The sequence below is a fragment of the Eretmochelys imbricata genome, chromosome 14 (assembly GCF_965152235.1).
Source record: "Eretmochelys imbricata isolate rEreImb1 chromosome 14, rEreImb1.hap1, whole genome shotgun sequence".
Taxonomy (NCBI): domain Eukaryota; kingdom Metazoa; phylum Chordata; order Testudines; family Cheloniidae; genus Eretmochelys; species Eretmochelys imbricata.
Window position 1 is genome coordinate 32,564,332 of NC_135585.1, and position 16,233 is coordinate 32,580,564.

Here is a 16,233-nt window from a genome sequence, read left to right on the forward strand (position 1 = left end):
ACCAGAGATGTTTTTGGTGCTGTATGCATATTGATTTACACTCACTGTTCAATGTTAAATGAGTTTCTCCAAAATAATTTGAATAAAGATTATATATTTAAAAGGAGATGTATTCCTCACCCCAAAATACCTTAGGAACATAAATAAAAGGTTATTTGCATTAATTTTGCATAATTCCCTGTGCTTATTAATGTGCTGTGAGGACACTAACCCTGAGACATTCTTTTTGAATAATAGTTACAAATTTTGCTCTACAATCATCATTTATTTTCCACAAACAATATTATCATTTCAATTGCCAGAAAAGGTCTTTTATGTACTTTGCTGTCTAGAATAGCCCTTGGACTCTGGGGTGTTGACAGTGCTACATCGGTAACTGAATGCCTGACATGCTTCTAGTAGCTGCCCCAGGTTCCCTTGTTTCTGATCTGTCTCCACTGTCTGCGAGTCCAGGGTTTTGGAGGCAGTGTTTCCTAGTGGAGAGAGCGCTGTACTTTACTGGGACTCAGGAGCCTCGCCAACCTGCTGGGTAACTCTGGGAAGATGCTGCCCCTTCTGTACCTCAGTTTCCCCAGCTGTAAAAAGGAATTAATGACACAAACTTTCTTTGTAAGTGCTTTGAGATATGCTGATGAGATATGCTGTATAAGAGCTAGTTGTTGTTGTGTATGGTTGGTAGCTAAGTGTGGTGTACTGGATGTGGTCTACTGGGCTGAGACTTAGGACAACTGGGGGTTATTCCTGCTGCCACTAACCAGCTGTGTGACCATCCCCCCTCCTGCCATTGGTCTGCCTTGTCTTTTGGGTTTGTAAGCTGTCAGGCAGGAACCATTGCTCATGCTGTATCTGTGCAGCAGCTGGCACAATGGGACCCAAATCTTGGTTAATAATGGTAATGCCAAATCCCATTCCCACACTGCTGGCCAGAAGCCATGAGCTGCAGGTTGCAGATGTGCTAACTCTCTCTATCTGTGTATGACCCTCACCACCACAGGATCTGAGCAGCTCATATCGCACCCAGAGCCAGGTCAACATTATTATCTCCATTCTTCAGACAGGGATCTCAGAGATGACTGGCCCAGGGACACACCCAGGCATAGGCACCGACTCTGTGGGTGCTCTGGGGCTGGAGCACCCATGGGGAAAAATTAGCGGGTGCTCTGCACCCTCCGGCAGCCAAGCTCCTCTCCCCACCTCCCCACCTCCTCCTCTGTTGAGCGTGCTGCGTCCCTGCTCCACCTACCTCACTGCACTTGCCGCTGCCAAACTGCTGTAGCAAGCTCCGGGAGGGAGGGGGTGTGACGAAGTGGGAATGTTCTTAATGTTTTCTCTGAATACTGTGTGGGTGCCTCGGTGTCCCCTGTGCATTTCTTAAGTATCTAGGTGATGGGATAAGGGTGTGTGATTGTTGCAGAGCCTTAGTGGGCCACTGTGATGCTGTTTGCACAGAGAATGCAGATACCCTGTCTCCTGGCAACTGATGGCCTGGGTCCCTCCCCTGCAAGGTGCCAGCTGAAGGTGTTGGACAACAAATTGGAGGATTGGGCCAAAAGAAATCTGATGAGGTTCAATAAGGATAAGTGCAGGGTCCTGCACTTAGGACGGAAGAATCCAATGCACCGCTACAGACTAGGGACCGAATGGCTAGGCAGCAGTTCTGCGGAAAAGGACCTAGGGGTGACAGTGGACGAGAAGCTGGATATGAGTCAGCAGTGTGCCCTTGTTGCCAAGAAGGCCAATGGCATTTTGGGATGTATAAGTAGGGGCATAGCGAGCAGATCGAGGGACGTGATCGTCCCCCTCTATTCGACATTGGTGAGGCCTCATCTGGAGTACTGTGTCCAGTTTTGGGCCCCACACTACAAGAAGGATGTGGATAAATTGGAGAGAGTCCAGCGAAGGGCAACAAAAATGATTAGGGGTCTAGAATACATGACTTATGAGGAGAGGCTGAGGGAGCTGGGATTGTTTAGCCTGCAGAAGAGAAGAATGAGGGGGGATTTGATAGCTGCTTTCAACTACCTGAAAGGGGGTTCCAAAGAGGATGGCTCTAGACTGTTCTCAATGGTAGCAGATGACAGAACGAGGAGTAATGGTCTCAAGTTGCAGTGGGGGAGGTTTAGATTGGATATTAGGAAAAACTTTTTCACTAAGAGGGTGGTGAAACACTGGAATGTGTTGCCTAGGGAGGTGGTGGAATCTCCTTCCTTGGAAGTTTTTAAGGTCAGGCTTGACAAAGCCCTGGCTGGGATGATTTAACTGGGAATTGGTCCTGCTTCGAGCAGGGGGTTGGACTAGATGACCTTCAGGGGTCCCTTCCAACCCTGATATTCTATGATAAGAGGGTGGTGAAACACTGGAATGCATTACCTAGGGAGGTGGTAGAATCTCCTTCCTTAGAGGTTTTTAAGGTCAGGCTTGACAAAGCCCTGGCTGGGATGATTTAACTGGGAATTGGTCCTGCTTCGAGCAGGGGGTTGGACTAGATGACCTTCTGGGGTCCCTTCCAACCCTCATATTCTATGATTCTATGAAAGAGATCAGGTGACCTCCTGGCCCTGGAAAGAGACAAAGGCCAGAGAAGGGGCTGGAGGGGGCTTGAGTTTGGAGCTGGCTGGGGAAATGGAGGGAGGCCCAGACCCAGGGTCTGGCCTCCCTGGCCCCAAGATGGACCTGACTGAGGGGTCCTGTTTCCTGTAACTACAAGCTCTGTTTTTGGACTGTGTTCCTGTCATCTACTAAACCTTCTGTTTTACTGGCTGGCTGTGAGTCATGTCTGACTGCGGAGTTGCGGTGCAGGACACTCTGGCTTCCCCAGGAGCCCCGCCCAGGCAGACTCGCTGTGGGAAGTGCATAGTGAGGACAGGGGTGCTGAATGCTCCAAGCTCAGACTCAGGAAGGATGAAGCTGTGTAAGCTTCTTGCCCTGGAGACAGTTTGCTCAGAGAGAGGAGGCTCCCCCAGAGTCCTGACTGGCTTCTTATGGAGTAGTTCCCGCGCCTCCCCCATCACAGAGTCACCGGGCTATGCTCTGGAACGCTCAGGGGAGGGGGTGGGGATTTGGGGAAGGAGTTGGAATAGGAGCACGGAGGGGGCGGAGTTGGGGCGGGGACTTTGGGGAAGGGGTTGGAATGGGGGTGGGGCAGGGGGCAGACGGGGGTCGAGCACCCACCAGTGCCAGTAGAAGTCAGCGGCTATGCACCCAGGGTATGTCTACACTGCAGTTAAACACAAGTGGCTGGTCCGGGTAAGCTGACTTGGGCTGCAAAACTGTGGTGTAAACGTTCGGGCTTGGGCTGGGGCCCAGGCTCTGCCAGCCCTCCCCACTTTTGCGGTCCCAGAGTTAAGGCTCCAGCCTGAGAACAACTGTCTACACTGCAGTTTTACAGCCCCATAGTCCAAGCCCTGCGAGCCCAAGTCTGCCACTGTTGGTCAGCCATGGGGTTTAATTGCAGTGCAGGTGCACCCTAGGGTCAGGGGCAGAACAAGGAACTAAATCTACAGCTCACAAATCCCACAAGAGGGCCGTAGTCACAAGCCCATCCTTCCTCTCCTGCCTTGTCCTTGGTGCTATACTCCTTTCTGTATCTTTCAACCCATCTCTTCCTCTTGCACCCATAGAGCACATGTCCAGAGGTGCCCTCAGCATCATGCCAAGGCAGTTTCAAAAGCCAAGGACTCAAGCCTGCAAGATGGTGGTTGGCTCACTGCCAGCATCTGTGTAAGCACATACAGGTCATGAGCCCAGCCAGAGCCCTATAGTATTACCCGGATAGTGTTGGGCTGTCATTCAGACCAGGTGTGTGATGGGGAAGTTTGTACAATACCTCCCCTTCCGTGGGGGGTCCACCTGCAGGGCTGAATCTTAACAGCTGCATCTAAAAAGCACATGCTACTATTGCTACATGAATTGCTGGATCAGTGTCATTGGTCTACACCTAGTAGGGTCTCTCAAACCTCTAGCTATGTCTTAGCTACTGAAGAAGGACAGGGCAGCTCTGGTCCAATGTGTTACACTCCAGCCATGGACAGAGAGGGATTCAGTTCTAGGCACTACTTGTGTATTTGAAGCATGAATGCAGGGGTTCCCCCTGGGTCAATTAGCTTAGAAAAGGGGGTCCATCATCCCCATTTTTGCCCCAGTTATTAACATCTCTCTCACTCCATGCTGCAACCCCATCTCTGTGAGGCAAAAGGTCTGGGATGAGGATCAAAGTGCACGTGGAGAGGGAACTGCAGCTGACAAAATGTTTGAGCCAGAAAAAACCCAAGCCCCATTGATGATGTCCTTGTTCTGTCTCTCCATTCCTGTTCCCCTTCAGTGGGCACAGGGGCCTCACTAGCATAGATTAGGAGACATGGGGAGATGTGAGCCCACTCAGAGCAGGAGATAGAGACACTTCCAGAGGAGCAATGGTTTATCTCCATCTCCCTAGCATTTGCCTCCTCTCTCTGGATTGTGTTCAGCCCCTAAAGCTAACACCCACCGTAGAGTGCATGGGGCAGTGTCTTTAACCTCAGGTTCTTGAGTTCAACAACCAAAAGCTCCTTTAATGTGCCCTTCCCTGCTCCCTCCACCACATCCCTCTCACTGTGGTTGTCCTTGGTCAGTGAAGACCCAGAGTTCAGAGGTGCATCTGAGTGAGTTCACCTCCCACCCGAAGGTGGGTGAGGGAAGAGAGAGAGAAAGCACCTTTCTCACTCTACTGTCCAACACTTGCTCTGGCATCACTGCTCTGCCGGTCACCCCGCCAGCTGCTCACTGCTTCACCAGCTGTTGCTGTTGCACACCATCACCTTCTGCTGCTACCTGCTTCTCTACTGTGATCTCTGCAGGACAGTCTCTTGAGGACCCCTTGTGCTGGGCCCTGCACGGACACACATGGATGGACAGGCCCTGCCATGAAGAGTTTATGGGCTAAGTACACCAGGCAGCCACAGGAAGGATCATTTCCCCTTTCAGAGCCGGTGAATTGAGACCAGAGAGATGAAGGGCCTTGCGCAGGGCACACGGAGACCTGATGTCAGAGCCAGGAACTGAACACAGCTCTCCTGGAGCCCAGATCAGAGCCCTACCAAGACCAGCCTGCTGAAACAGAAACCATCTCCCAACCACTACCTGTTAGACTCAGAGTCATTTGGCACCAGACCTAAATTCCCCTCTCCCCATATCCACTGAGCTCCCCCTGGAACTTTTCTGGTTTATTCCTTCCTTCTCATCCCTAACCCTGACCCAGTAGACAGGCGACCATTAGTGCGTATGAGAACTGGGACAAAGCTGGTATTTGTCATGCCATCTCCCTACAGAGCCAAGAAACGTTCCCACCCAACAGCTCCATTGCTGCGAGTAGCAGGCAGCCCCATGGCAACATGGCAGCAGCACAGATACCCTGGGCTTGTGGGAGTGATGCCCTGCTGAGAACTGACCCACTCCACAGAAACTCTGCCATGCCCCAGGGCCTGTGCCAAGCTTGAGTCCATGCAGGAAGGCTGGCCTGGGAGTGGCTGGCTGGGGGCAGGGAGCAATGCTGGCAGGGGGAGGATCGAGCAAAGCAGCAGTGAGTGACGGTGCATTTAGTGGGCGGGTGAAATCACTGGGAATCATTCTATTCAGCATTTGCAGCCCTGGGAGATGATGGCCAGACTGCACCAGCTAAGCCAGGCAGGGGCTGAAGGGGATTGAGATCCCTACCATGTGGCTGCTATGGAGCCTTTCACCTGCAAACCGAGGGCTATATGAATTGACTCAGCTAGTATGTGCACAGTGCTCAGAGAATGGAAGGTGCCCAAGCAGGGCCCACTTACTCGGTGTCTGGGAGTGATCTGGCTAGATCACAGGCTAGAGCTGCAGCAACTAGTTTACATGTTGGGGCGTGTGGACACAGGGAGGCAGAACAGGAAAAGGCTAGAGCTTGTATATTGGTTTATAGTTTTGAGTGTACTTAAGTGCAGGAAACCAGAGCCTCCCTCAGCTGGTGTACACTGGCAGAAGAGCAACACGCTTCGGTAAGGCAAAAGGATCTAGTGGCTGGGGCATGGGACTAGGGCGCTGGGTTCTCTTCCTGGCTCTTGTTACGAATTATACCCGATAGGTCACGCACAGGAACTGCTGCGAATTATACCCGATAGGTCACGCACAGTTCGAGTCTAGGCTGAGGCACACGGACAAAGTCCACAACTGCAGAGTTCCCAAAGATACTAAGTTTATTACGCTCAAGCGTGGTGCCCCCCTGCTAGTCAGGAGGGGACCCCGAATGCAGGTTATACAGAGATTATATACCTTTTAGCAAAGCATGTTGCCCTCGTGCATCGGAAACCTTAGCCAATAGACAAACCCTTCCCTTATCTACCACCTATCCCTGCTAGGTACATTCCCTGTGCTAAACCATTACTTCAACTACACAACATGGTCCTAAAGCAATGCACCAGTAGCCCTTCTTATCAGGATGGGAGGCTCACATCAAGGCCAGGAGGCAGGGAGTTAGGAACAGACAAAGAACAGAAACCAGGAGTCAATACAGGCTGGAAACAAGGGGGAGGGTTTTCACAGGAATGCAGTATCTAAGGAACACTCCTCCTGGTGCATTATGTGCTTGCTTTTAGACAAAGGTGGGCCCCAAACCAAAATGGAGTCACATATGCTAACTTTTCCTTAACACTTTACCAGTGGCCTGGTGTGTGACCTCAGGCAAGTCACAGCCCGGCTCTGTGCCTCAGTTTCCCCACCCCCTCCTTCAAGTAAAGCATTAAAAGTCATGAGTCAGATGTCCCAAGATCAGGATAATGGTTTAAAATAATATTACTTTAAAAAAAAGCAGCAGCAGTATTTTGGACTATTTTTCTTGGCCTTCTGGTTTTGAACCATTCTAGCACACTTAGTCATGTTTTCAAACTTTTCGCTGCACCCACAGGGCCAGACATTTTTTTAGAAGAAAGCTGAGAGTCTCACATATTAACATGATTCCAGAAGCTGGGGATTTAAGAAATAACCAAATATGACAAGACTCACAATAAAATTGTGAGAGTTGTGCAACATGGCATCTGTCACTATGTCCACACACTGTGGGGCTCTGATATTGTTTCAGGTCGTTGTGTGCTACCATGCTCTAAATTAAAAACAACATACTGCCTTTGCGAGGTGAGGATCTGCACTATGTTTTTAGTGGTTTATTTCTTTATTAAATGGATCCGAAGCCTCTGAAGGGCCAATCGAGTGCTCTACCCACTGGACAATCCTACTCCGAGGGCCCAACTCCATTTTCCAAGCCAGATTTTCTCCAGCTCCAACTCAACACTGGAGAGCCAGAGGACAGTGACAGGCTCTCAGAGAGCTTGTTATGGCTCCTTGCTTCATAAACTGCATCTGCTCCCCATCAGCATATGCTAGAGCAGCCTAAGGATTGTTCTAATACACATCACCTGTGGTCCTTAAGGGGATAACCTGCCAGTTGTGAATTGACAGAGTGCAGCTGTGCTCTGCCCTGCCCCAGCTGTGAAGGAGCAGGCTAGGTGTCAGTTAAGCACCAGGCCCTAGCCCCAGGGGAACTGTCAGCTGACTGACTAAGGTGAGAACCAAGGAGGAGGAGAGAAGCAGCAATCTCTCAGAGGCTGAGAGGTACAGTTCAGCAGCCCTTGTTCTGGCAGCTCATCCTCCTGTTTACTTAGGGGAATTTCATTCTTTTGAAGAGGAGTCTCTCATTTCCTGGTTTATTTTAAATCCTATACCTGCTCTGGGTTCCAATCCCACTTGTAGGGCAGGTCCTAGGGATCTGATCTAGTCTGTGTATGTTTCTGTGCCCCACTTATCACTATGGTAGCACAGCTGTTTTTCTGGAGCAGCCAAGTATCTGCTGCCTGCATGTTGATTTTTGCACTGACTGGAACTAGTGTTCTAAAGCCTCAATGTTTCTGTCTCCTGTCCCCCTAAGTCAACCAAAGCAACTGGCCTGAAATTGAGGCCCCTGGATGGTAAAGGCCCCCCTACCCCATTCCCTGACCAGTACCCCCCAGACCGCAAAAAGTAGTCAATGGAGAATGACCACCAAATGGGGTTTTTTCTAGGGGTTCAGCGGGGGGGGGGGGGCTCTAGGCCCCAAACTATTCAACATTTTCATCAATAATCTGGTAGCAAATATAAAATCACTGCTCATACAAGATGCAGCTGCCATAGAGACCGGCAGAGTGGTAAATAATGAGGACAGGGCAGTCATGCAGAGTAATCTGGATCACTTAATAAACAGGACCCATTGAAACACAATGTGTTTTAATGCAGCCCAGTGCAGTTATAAAGCTAAGAACAAAGGATGTAACCCAGACCTACAGAACAGGGGACTATCTGGGAAAACAGCGACTCTGGAAAGTGTTTGGGGTTATAGTGGACAAGTAACTAACATGAGCTCCCAGTGCAATGTGATCCTTGGGTGTATAAACAGGGGAGTAGCGAGTCGGACACATGAGTTAATTTTACCTCTCAGACCGACACTGGAATACTACGTCTACTTCTGATGTCCACATTTTAAAAGGAATGCTGAAAAATTGGAGAGGGTGCAGAAAAGAGATACAAAAATCACTGGACAGCTGGAGAAAATGCCTTATATGACAGTTTTAAAGAGCTCAATCTGTTTAGCTCAAGAAGATTGAGAGGTGACTTGATTACAGTATTTAAGCACCTTCATGGGGAGAAAATACTGGATCCTAAAGGGCTCTTTAATCTAGCAAAGAAAGGCAGGACAAGAACCACGGGCTGCAAGCTAAAGCCAGACACATTCAGATGAGAAATAAGACACATTTTTAACAGAGACGGTGATTACCTCTGGAACAAATTCCTAATGAAAGTGGTCCATTCTCCACCTCTTGATGTCTTCACATCCAGACTGGTGCCTTTCTGGAAGGGATGCTTCAGCCAAACACAAGCTCCTGGGTTCTATACGGGGTAATGGGTGATATTTAATGGCCTGTTTAGACAGGACAGAGTAAACAAACTAATGGTCCCTTCTGGCCGCAAGTTCTATGAATCAATGAACCTTCTTTTGGACAAGCTGAACCCCATGTCAGCTGTCCCCCTCTCAACCTGCAGCCTCAACACAAGGAAAAACCAACAGAAAATTCCCATGTGAAGGTGAAGTGTGACTGAAGCTTCAGCTGGCTGGACCACTAGACATGGAAAGGCCCAACTGCTCCCTCTGTATGTTCTAAGGAAATTAACATTCCAGGGCCCGGGGTTTGGCTTTAGAAACCAACTGCGGGGGGTGGAGGTGTCAGGGGGGCAGCAAACAGCAGATAAAAGACAGTCAGTTTCCCATTTAATGATGATACTTTAAAAAGGCAAAATGTTAGCACCTGCAACAGATACAAACCGATCATCAGCAGAGCAGGAAAAATCAGAGCATCAGCAGTCACTAGAATAGCATCAGTGGCATCTATGCAAAATAAAAAATGTCCAGATGAAGGGAGCGTTCGGGCTGAGCAGGTGAGCAGACAAGTCAGGGATCTGAACATGTAACGCTACCCCTGTGCCCTGGTTGCTCTCAGCTCTCCCTACAAGCTAGTGCTGAAATAATACAACAGGGGATATTTTACATAGCACCTTGTCCTTGGGCAATTACTGTTCATTGTTCTCACAATGGTCCAAAATCTCAAGCTGGGATTTTCCAAGGTGCCTGAGGCTTTTTAAATAGAATTGTTCTCTATAAAGCATAATGCATTTAACATGTTTTGCAACTACACATGCAACAGAGAGGGGCTCTGCCACAACTGGGAGTGTCCATGCACCCAGCCTCCCTGGGAGCAGCCGCTCCAGCTCTGAGCAACCTCCCACATGCACCCTGGGCTCCGGGACTCAGCTGGTGCAGCTGTGAGTCCCCTCAACTGACCCAAATTCCACGGGATGGCGACGAATAAACTCTGGAGACTGAGGCCCAGGGTGTTGGAGCCAGGGAAGCAGAACCACGGCAGCGCCCAGCTCCCTGTTCTGGGGCAGAGATATCAATTAATGGGCTGGGTGTGATATGGGGAGCAGGGTAACAAAGGCTGGTGGGTGGGGTACACTGCGGGGAATATAACCTTCCTCAAGGCAGTTTGCTCCCAGCTGGAAAACGGGGGAATCCCCAGGCCCCTGGCTCCAGCATCTTATCAGCTTAGCTCTGACGGCATGACAAACTGGAGTTCGGAGTGATGTGTCACAGACCGGTTGAAGGTGCCAGCACAGAGAACCAGCAAAGTTAACTGAGGGGGGAGAGGCTATTTACACAGAAAAGGAGAGAGAAACCCCCCTTTCTGAATGCATCAGCACAAGGGGGATCTGCTGGATCCATGTCCGATCTGACCAACTGCACAAGAAATGGGGATCAGTGCTGGGGAGACGAGCCAGGCTCAAGGGCCCCTTCATATTCTCACCACAGGTAGCGGAAGTGCAGGCTAAACCCAGACTGAGCCCTGATTTCATAGCTCCGGCTGAAGTCTACAGGGCTTCCCTGGGGCTCAGGGAAGTTCAGATCCTCTGGGCTTCCTGAGTGCTTACCTTCCCAGCTGACACTGTGCAAAAAGACCAGCGAGTGCCAGTTCCGGGGTATCCAATCACATTGTACACTCCAGCCCAGCTGGGAACAGGGCTCCACTGTCCACCTCAACTCATCCATACAGGCCAATGATCATGTAAAACCAAATAAATTCTTCTAAGTAGTAGCTCCCTGCTGAAAGAGGTGCCCCAAAGAACAGGCTCTTTATCCCACCCCCGCCCTGCACACTGGCTATACTATGTAATGACAATAACCAAATCTCGTACTTCAGATGCTCCCCTACAAGGGACAGGAAGGAATTTTTTTTCCAATGCACCATTGGCCAGATGTATCTGGGTTCCTTTTTCACCTTTCCCTGAAGCATCAGAGATTGGCAACAAGACCCAGGTGAGGTAAACCAATGCTCTGAAGTGGTTCAGAGAATCTTTTTTCTATATGCCTGGCTGGTAGGTTTTGCTCACTTGCCCAGGGTCAGACTGATCACCAGATTTGGGGTTGGGTAAGAATTTTCCCCCTGGTGCAGAGATGTTGGGATCATACCGGCATCTCTCACCTAATCAATTCCCAGCCATGGCAGGGGCCCCTTGGTCTCTCCTGTTCTCTTCTCTGGCTCACAACAGTTTAGTCTCTTAAGCGCTGAAAGGTTTTAGTTTAACTAAAGTAATTAGGCTCAATATAGCGGTATTTGAGTGAGATTCATGGCCTGTGATATACAGGAGGTCAGGCTAGATGATCTAATTGTCCTCTCCGGCCCTAAACTCTATGAAATTCTGGATGTTCACAGGGTCTAAGTGAGTTAGGCACCCAGATCCTGTTGATTCTGTGGAGCAGGGACCATCTCTCTGTTCTGTGTTTGTACTGTGCCTAGCACTGCGGTTTCTTGTCCGTGACTGGGGCTGCTAGGTGCTACCACGATACAAATAATACTAATGGAATTGGGGTAGCTTACTCCTTAATTCTCTAATGAAAACCCCTCAGAGATCTCCATTTGCTCTGGGTGGCATTTGAGGCCCAAATTCTTAAAGTTGTCAAGACGTAACTCTATGCAACATTGCAACACCTAACTGATTTAGGTACCTAGGTCTCAAGCCCAGAAGTGACACAAGCACAGGGGACCCTATATCTTACTGGAACCTGATGGGGGATTGTGCTACTGAATCATGCTGGGGCTTGGGAAAATCTCCCACTTGGTTCCTGGGCCCTCAGCTCCCACTGCCCAGAACCAATGGAATCATTTCAGTATGTCTGGGTGGGGTAGGGCCACAAGGGCAGAAAGGACACAGGATTCTCCCCGGTGTGGGTTCGCTCATGTCTCTTGTGGTGGGAGCTGCGGCTGAAGCTTTTCCCGCAGTAAGTGCATATGTAGGGTTTCTCTCCTGTGTGGATCCGGTGGTGCTGGGTCAGAGTGGATTTGTCAGTGAAGCTTTTCCCGCAGTCAGAGCATGTGTAGGGCTTCTCTCCCGTGTGGATCCTCTGGTGTCTGATCAGGTTTGAGCTGACATTGAATCTTTTTCCGCAGTCGGGACACTTGTAGGGTTTTTCTCCTGTGTGGATCCTCATGTGTTTGACCAGGTCCGAGTTCTGGCTGAAGCTTTGCCAGCATTCGGCACACGTGTTGGGGATCTCAATGGTCGGGGTTTTCTTCTTAGACACTTTAGTTTCTTTCACCTTCCCAATAGTGGCACTTTCCCAGTGTATGCATTTGTCCTGCCTCTTCCCTGGAGGGCTCCTCAGATGCCTCTTGTGGTGGGAGCTGCGGCTGAAGCTCTTCCCACAGTCGATGCATTTATAAGGTTTCTCACCTGTATGGACGCGTTGATGTTGGGTCAGGGTGGACTTGTCTGTGAAGCTTTTCCCGCAATCAGTGCAGGGATAGGGCTTCACCCCCGTGTGGGTTCTCTGGTGTCGACTCAGGTTTGAGCTGACGCTGAAGCTCTTCCCGCAGTCGATGCATTTATAGGGTTTCTCCCCCGTGTGGGTTCTCTGATGGTTCATAAGGTCTGAGTTCTGGGTGAAGCTTTTCCCACACTCGATGCAGATGTTGGGCCTCTCCCCTGCATATGCTCTCTGGCAGACGATGGTGTCTTTGCTCTTCCTCACAGCTCTCCCGCGGACAGCTGATTTACCCTCTCTCTGCACAAGAGAGCTCTTCTGTAGCTTGTCCGACTTCCTCTGATTCTTGAGGGACTTTTTCTGGTTCAGTCCCTGTGAACCATTTCCTTTGGATCGCTTTGGTGGCATCTTGTCATGAGTTGCTTTTTACCAGCACATGTGAATGAAGATGTTTCCTGCTTGCATTCACCTGCTGAGACAGAGACAAAGTCATTCCTTGTGTGTGTGTGTGGGGGGGGAAGGAGTGGGGAGAGGAAGAAAAGGACCTCAGAGAGGGAAGGGCAAAAGCTGCACCACAATGCAAGTATCTGTTGATAATTCATGTTAGAATTCATTCCAGTGCAGATCTGGCCCATCTCACCCAGACTCAAACCACTGACACATTTTTAACCTGGCTCCACAGTCACAGTCCCTGAAACAGACACTGGAAAAGAATCAAAGGAGCTGCTTGGGAGGGGGGTCCCCCGCCACTGTCCCCAGGGCAGCGCATCCCCCAGCAGCGCGGGGACCAGGCGGAGGCAGGAACTGGCTTTTCCTCTCCCTGCGCCTCCCCCTGTCCCAGGAAAGTCAATCTGCCCGGGGTGCTGCAGGGAACGGGGCAGGGAGCCGTGAACCTCCCTCCTCACTGATGGCTCCTGCTGCGCCTGCCAGTCTCTGCCCCTGTCTCCCTCCTGCCCCCGCCCCTCCCCTCGGGCTGGGAGACTCGGTCCCTGGCCCGGCCCGGGGCCGTCGCGCCCCCGGCGCTGGCTCGGCTCGGCTCCTGCAGGCGCTCAGGGGGGCAGAGCCCGGGGACGGGGGGCAGAGCCCGGGGGGGGCAGCAGCTCCGGGACTCGCAGACCCCCGCCCCCCCGGGAGCAGAGCTGGGGCGAGGAGGGGCCGTTGGTGCAGAGTCACTTTCCTGCCCGGCCCCGGCCCTTTCCCCGGGTCTCTCCCCTCACCTGCAGGCTCCGGCTCAGGGGCTGGTGTCGGCCCCCGGAGAAAGTCCCCCCGGCTGGGCCCAGAGGGGCGCTAGGGAAGGGCTCTCCCGGCTGGGGAGCAGCAGCGGCTCAGGGCAGGGTTTCGGGTCACAGCTATGGAGGCCGCGCAGCAGCTGACCCAGGAAGCTCCGCCCCAGCCCGCTGAGCAGAGGGACCAAGAGCGCGGAGCGAGCGCCCGCCCGAGCAAGCGGCAGAGCCACCTGGCGGCCAGCGCTGAGGAAATCGCCCCCGCCCGCAACGCCGCAAGTCCGGCGTCAGAGCCGGATCCGTCTGTCCCGCTTTACATGGGCTGTGGACCAGAAACACACGGACACCCCCAGCCAGTACAGGGGGAGGCGTGTCGGCGCGGGGACTCGGTTCTGCAGCCACCCAAACAGGGGTGCACAGTGCTGGGGCAGGAGGGTCCATCCCGGTCATCTGGCTGCCTGTATAGCCCAGAGGCTCTGGTAGCATGGGAAAGACTCTTCCTGGCTGCCCCAGGTGTGAACTGAGCTGCACAGATGCTCAGGAAAGGCCTAGTGCCAGTGGTGCAGGAGCTCCTACCCTGCCCCTAACGAAGGAAGGAAAACACACCCTTCTGGGGGCTCACACTCACAAATGTAAGGCTGAGGGTGCGTCCTGGTGTTTGAACTGTCAGCAGGGGGTGGGCTTTTCTCCTGCAACAGCTCCCAGTGTGGGCCTGGTGCAGATGTCAGTGATCACACCAGGATAAAGGCACCATATCCTGATGCTGCCTGTTGTTCTCTAGGCTTTTGTTCTTCTGGATCCGGCACTCAGTTCTCATGCAAGTGAGAGCAGTTTCTTTTGGCCAGCGGTGTCTGCAGGAGCTGTGCTGTTCCCAGGGGCCCCAGTCCAGGGCAGAGTGGGCCCACCTGCCCCTCAGTTCTTTCTGACCCTCTCAGCAATGGGACAGAACTTGAGCAGGATCCATCTGTTTCCCCACCACACTTTGTCCTTCAGATTGTTTATAGTTAGCTTAATTAGGGACTTTGTTAGTCTAATTAGGTTTTTTTTTTATGCCATTGGCAAGAGAACACAAACAGTTGCCCCTCCTCCCCCTGCATGATATTTTAAGTTTTTTTTGTGCATACTGGGGGCTTCTCAGTGCTGAAATCTTCCGGCTAAGTCCTCAGGCTGTAAATCTTGCCCTCTGCCCGGTGCCACTTCACGATGGGCACTCCAGGTGATGTTTTTATCCAGGGGAAGGGAATATCCAGACCACTTCTCCATCCGCTGCTCCTTTTCTACGTGGACCCAGAAGGTGCGAGGTGCCCATCTGATGTCATTCATATCGGCGCACTCCACGGAGCTGGCTTCAGACCCAAACATCAAGGGTGTCAGGGGGCCACCTCTCTGAGAAACCACACTCAGCCAGCGTCCCATTGAGCCAGGATGCCTCCCCGAGAGCCCAAGCCTCTTCTCTACTGAGTGGCCCCTGTTGTTGATAGCTGAGAAGGCTGCACAGGCCTCCTTGATCCAGGCCTCAACTGCTACTGACCCAGCTAGGCAGGCGTATTGCTTCAAGGTCACCTCCTGCAGTGCCTATGAGACAAATGTCTCTGACTCATCTCTGGATCCTCAGTGCTCTACTGACACCTCAGCACTGACGGTGCACCGGTGCCCTCAGTACTGACCCAGCCACTGAGCAGTCTTGTCCAGTACCAACACTTCGGCATTCATTGTGCACTGGGTTCCCTTGGTACCCACCTGGCCACTGACCAGCCCTTGTCTGGCACCAACACCTCGGCACTGATACTCTCGGTACTGACACACTTGGTGCCTATGTTGTTGGGACAAATGCTAGTGGCACCAGTTGTTACAGCACTGACCCCCATTGAGACGCATTGCCTACATAGCACCAGGGAGCACTCTGTGACTCTGGAACCGATATTACTGAATCCTTCAGTGATGCTCACCCATTATTTCCCAGCTCCAGAGACCACCTTACCACATACTAAATCTTCCTACCTGGTACCATCTGGCTCCCCCTGCCCTGTTACACAGCTAGTAACCCCTTCCTGAGGGCACCTAAGGCACCAGAGGAGGTAGCACCAACATTTGAGGAGGTTTATTCTTACACATCCTCTCCAGCATCAAATCCTAATGGGGAACCATCCACCAAAGCATAAGAGACTTTAGTCATTTAAAGAGCACACTCCATAGTTCCCTACCCAGAGGCTATTGGTTCCTCACCCTTACAGCTGGCCTTTCTCGGCCCATGGAAAAGCAATCTCACCCATGCAGGCCACCACCACCTGTGCTGAGAGCCTCTCCCCTGGTCACCCAGGCACAGCCACCAGAACTGGAGGCCAGGGCCATCTGGGAAATCCTGCAGAGCAGCTGATCCCTGATGCTCTTTCTCCCTCCTCCCCTGATGGGGCTGTGAATCTGGCAATGACACTTTCTCCTCTAGGTGACGCCAAGATCTTCCTGGGTCTCCTGGGCAGACCTCTCTCAACACCCCCTTGAAGTGGTTCACAAATGATTTGCTATTCTCCACTGCTCTATGCCTGGCACATTTGCAATACCTGTTAGTGAAGGAGTCCTGGACCCTGACAATGGTTTAGAGCAGACTCCTGCCTCTGTCCCCGCCATGTCAAAGGGGCCTGACTGATGCTACCTGGTCCC

General features: G+C 51.7%; 1 protein-coding gene across 7 annotated transcripts; it reads right to left on the reverse strand.

Annotated features, from left to right (window-relative positions):
- Positions 1-157: 157 nt before the first annotated feature.
- LOC144274251 (uncharacterized) lies at positions 158-13,699 on the reverse strand. Of its 7 annotated transcripts, none has more exons than XR_013347846.1 (4): positions 13,567-13,699; positions 9,356-12,818; positions 8,810-8,922; positions 158-575 (listed from the first exon to the last, which is right to left on the reverse strand). XR_013347846.1 is itself a non-coding variant. In XM_077832911.1 (2 exons), exon 2 carries the CDS (start codon positions 12,755-12,757, stop codon positions 11,753-11,755), a length of 1,005 nt encoding a protein of 334 aa, XP_077689037.1. In that variant the 5' UTR covers positions 12,758-12,818; positions 13,567-13,699; the 3' UTR covers positions 8,935-11,752. The 7 variants fall into 7 exon arrangements, 2 of the variants coding, with proteins under 2 accessions (XP_077689037.1, XP_077689038.1); XR_013347847.1 differs by lacking the exon at positions 158-575 and having other exon boundaries at positions 5,736-8,922; positions 9,356-9,418; positions 10,519-12,818; XR_013347848.1 differs by lacking the exon at positions 158-575 and having other exon boundaries at positions 5,736-8,922; positions 9,339-9,418; positions 10,519-12,818.
- Positions 13,700-16,233: the final 2,534 nt, after the last annotated feature.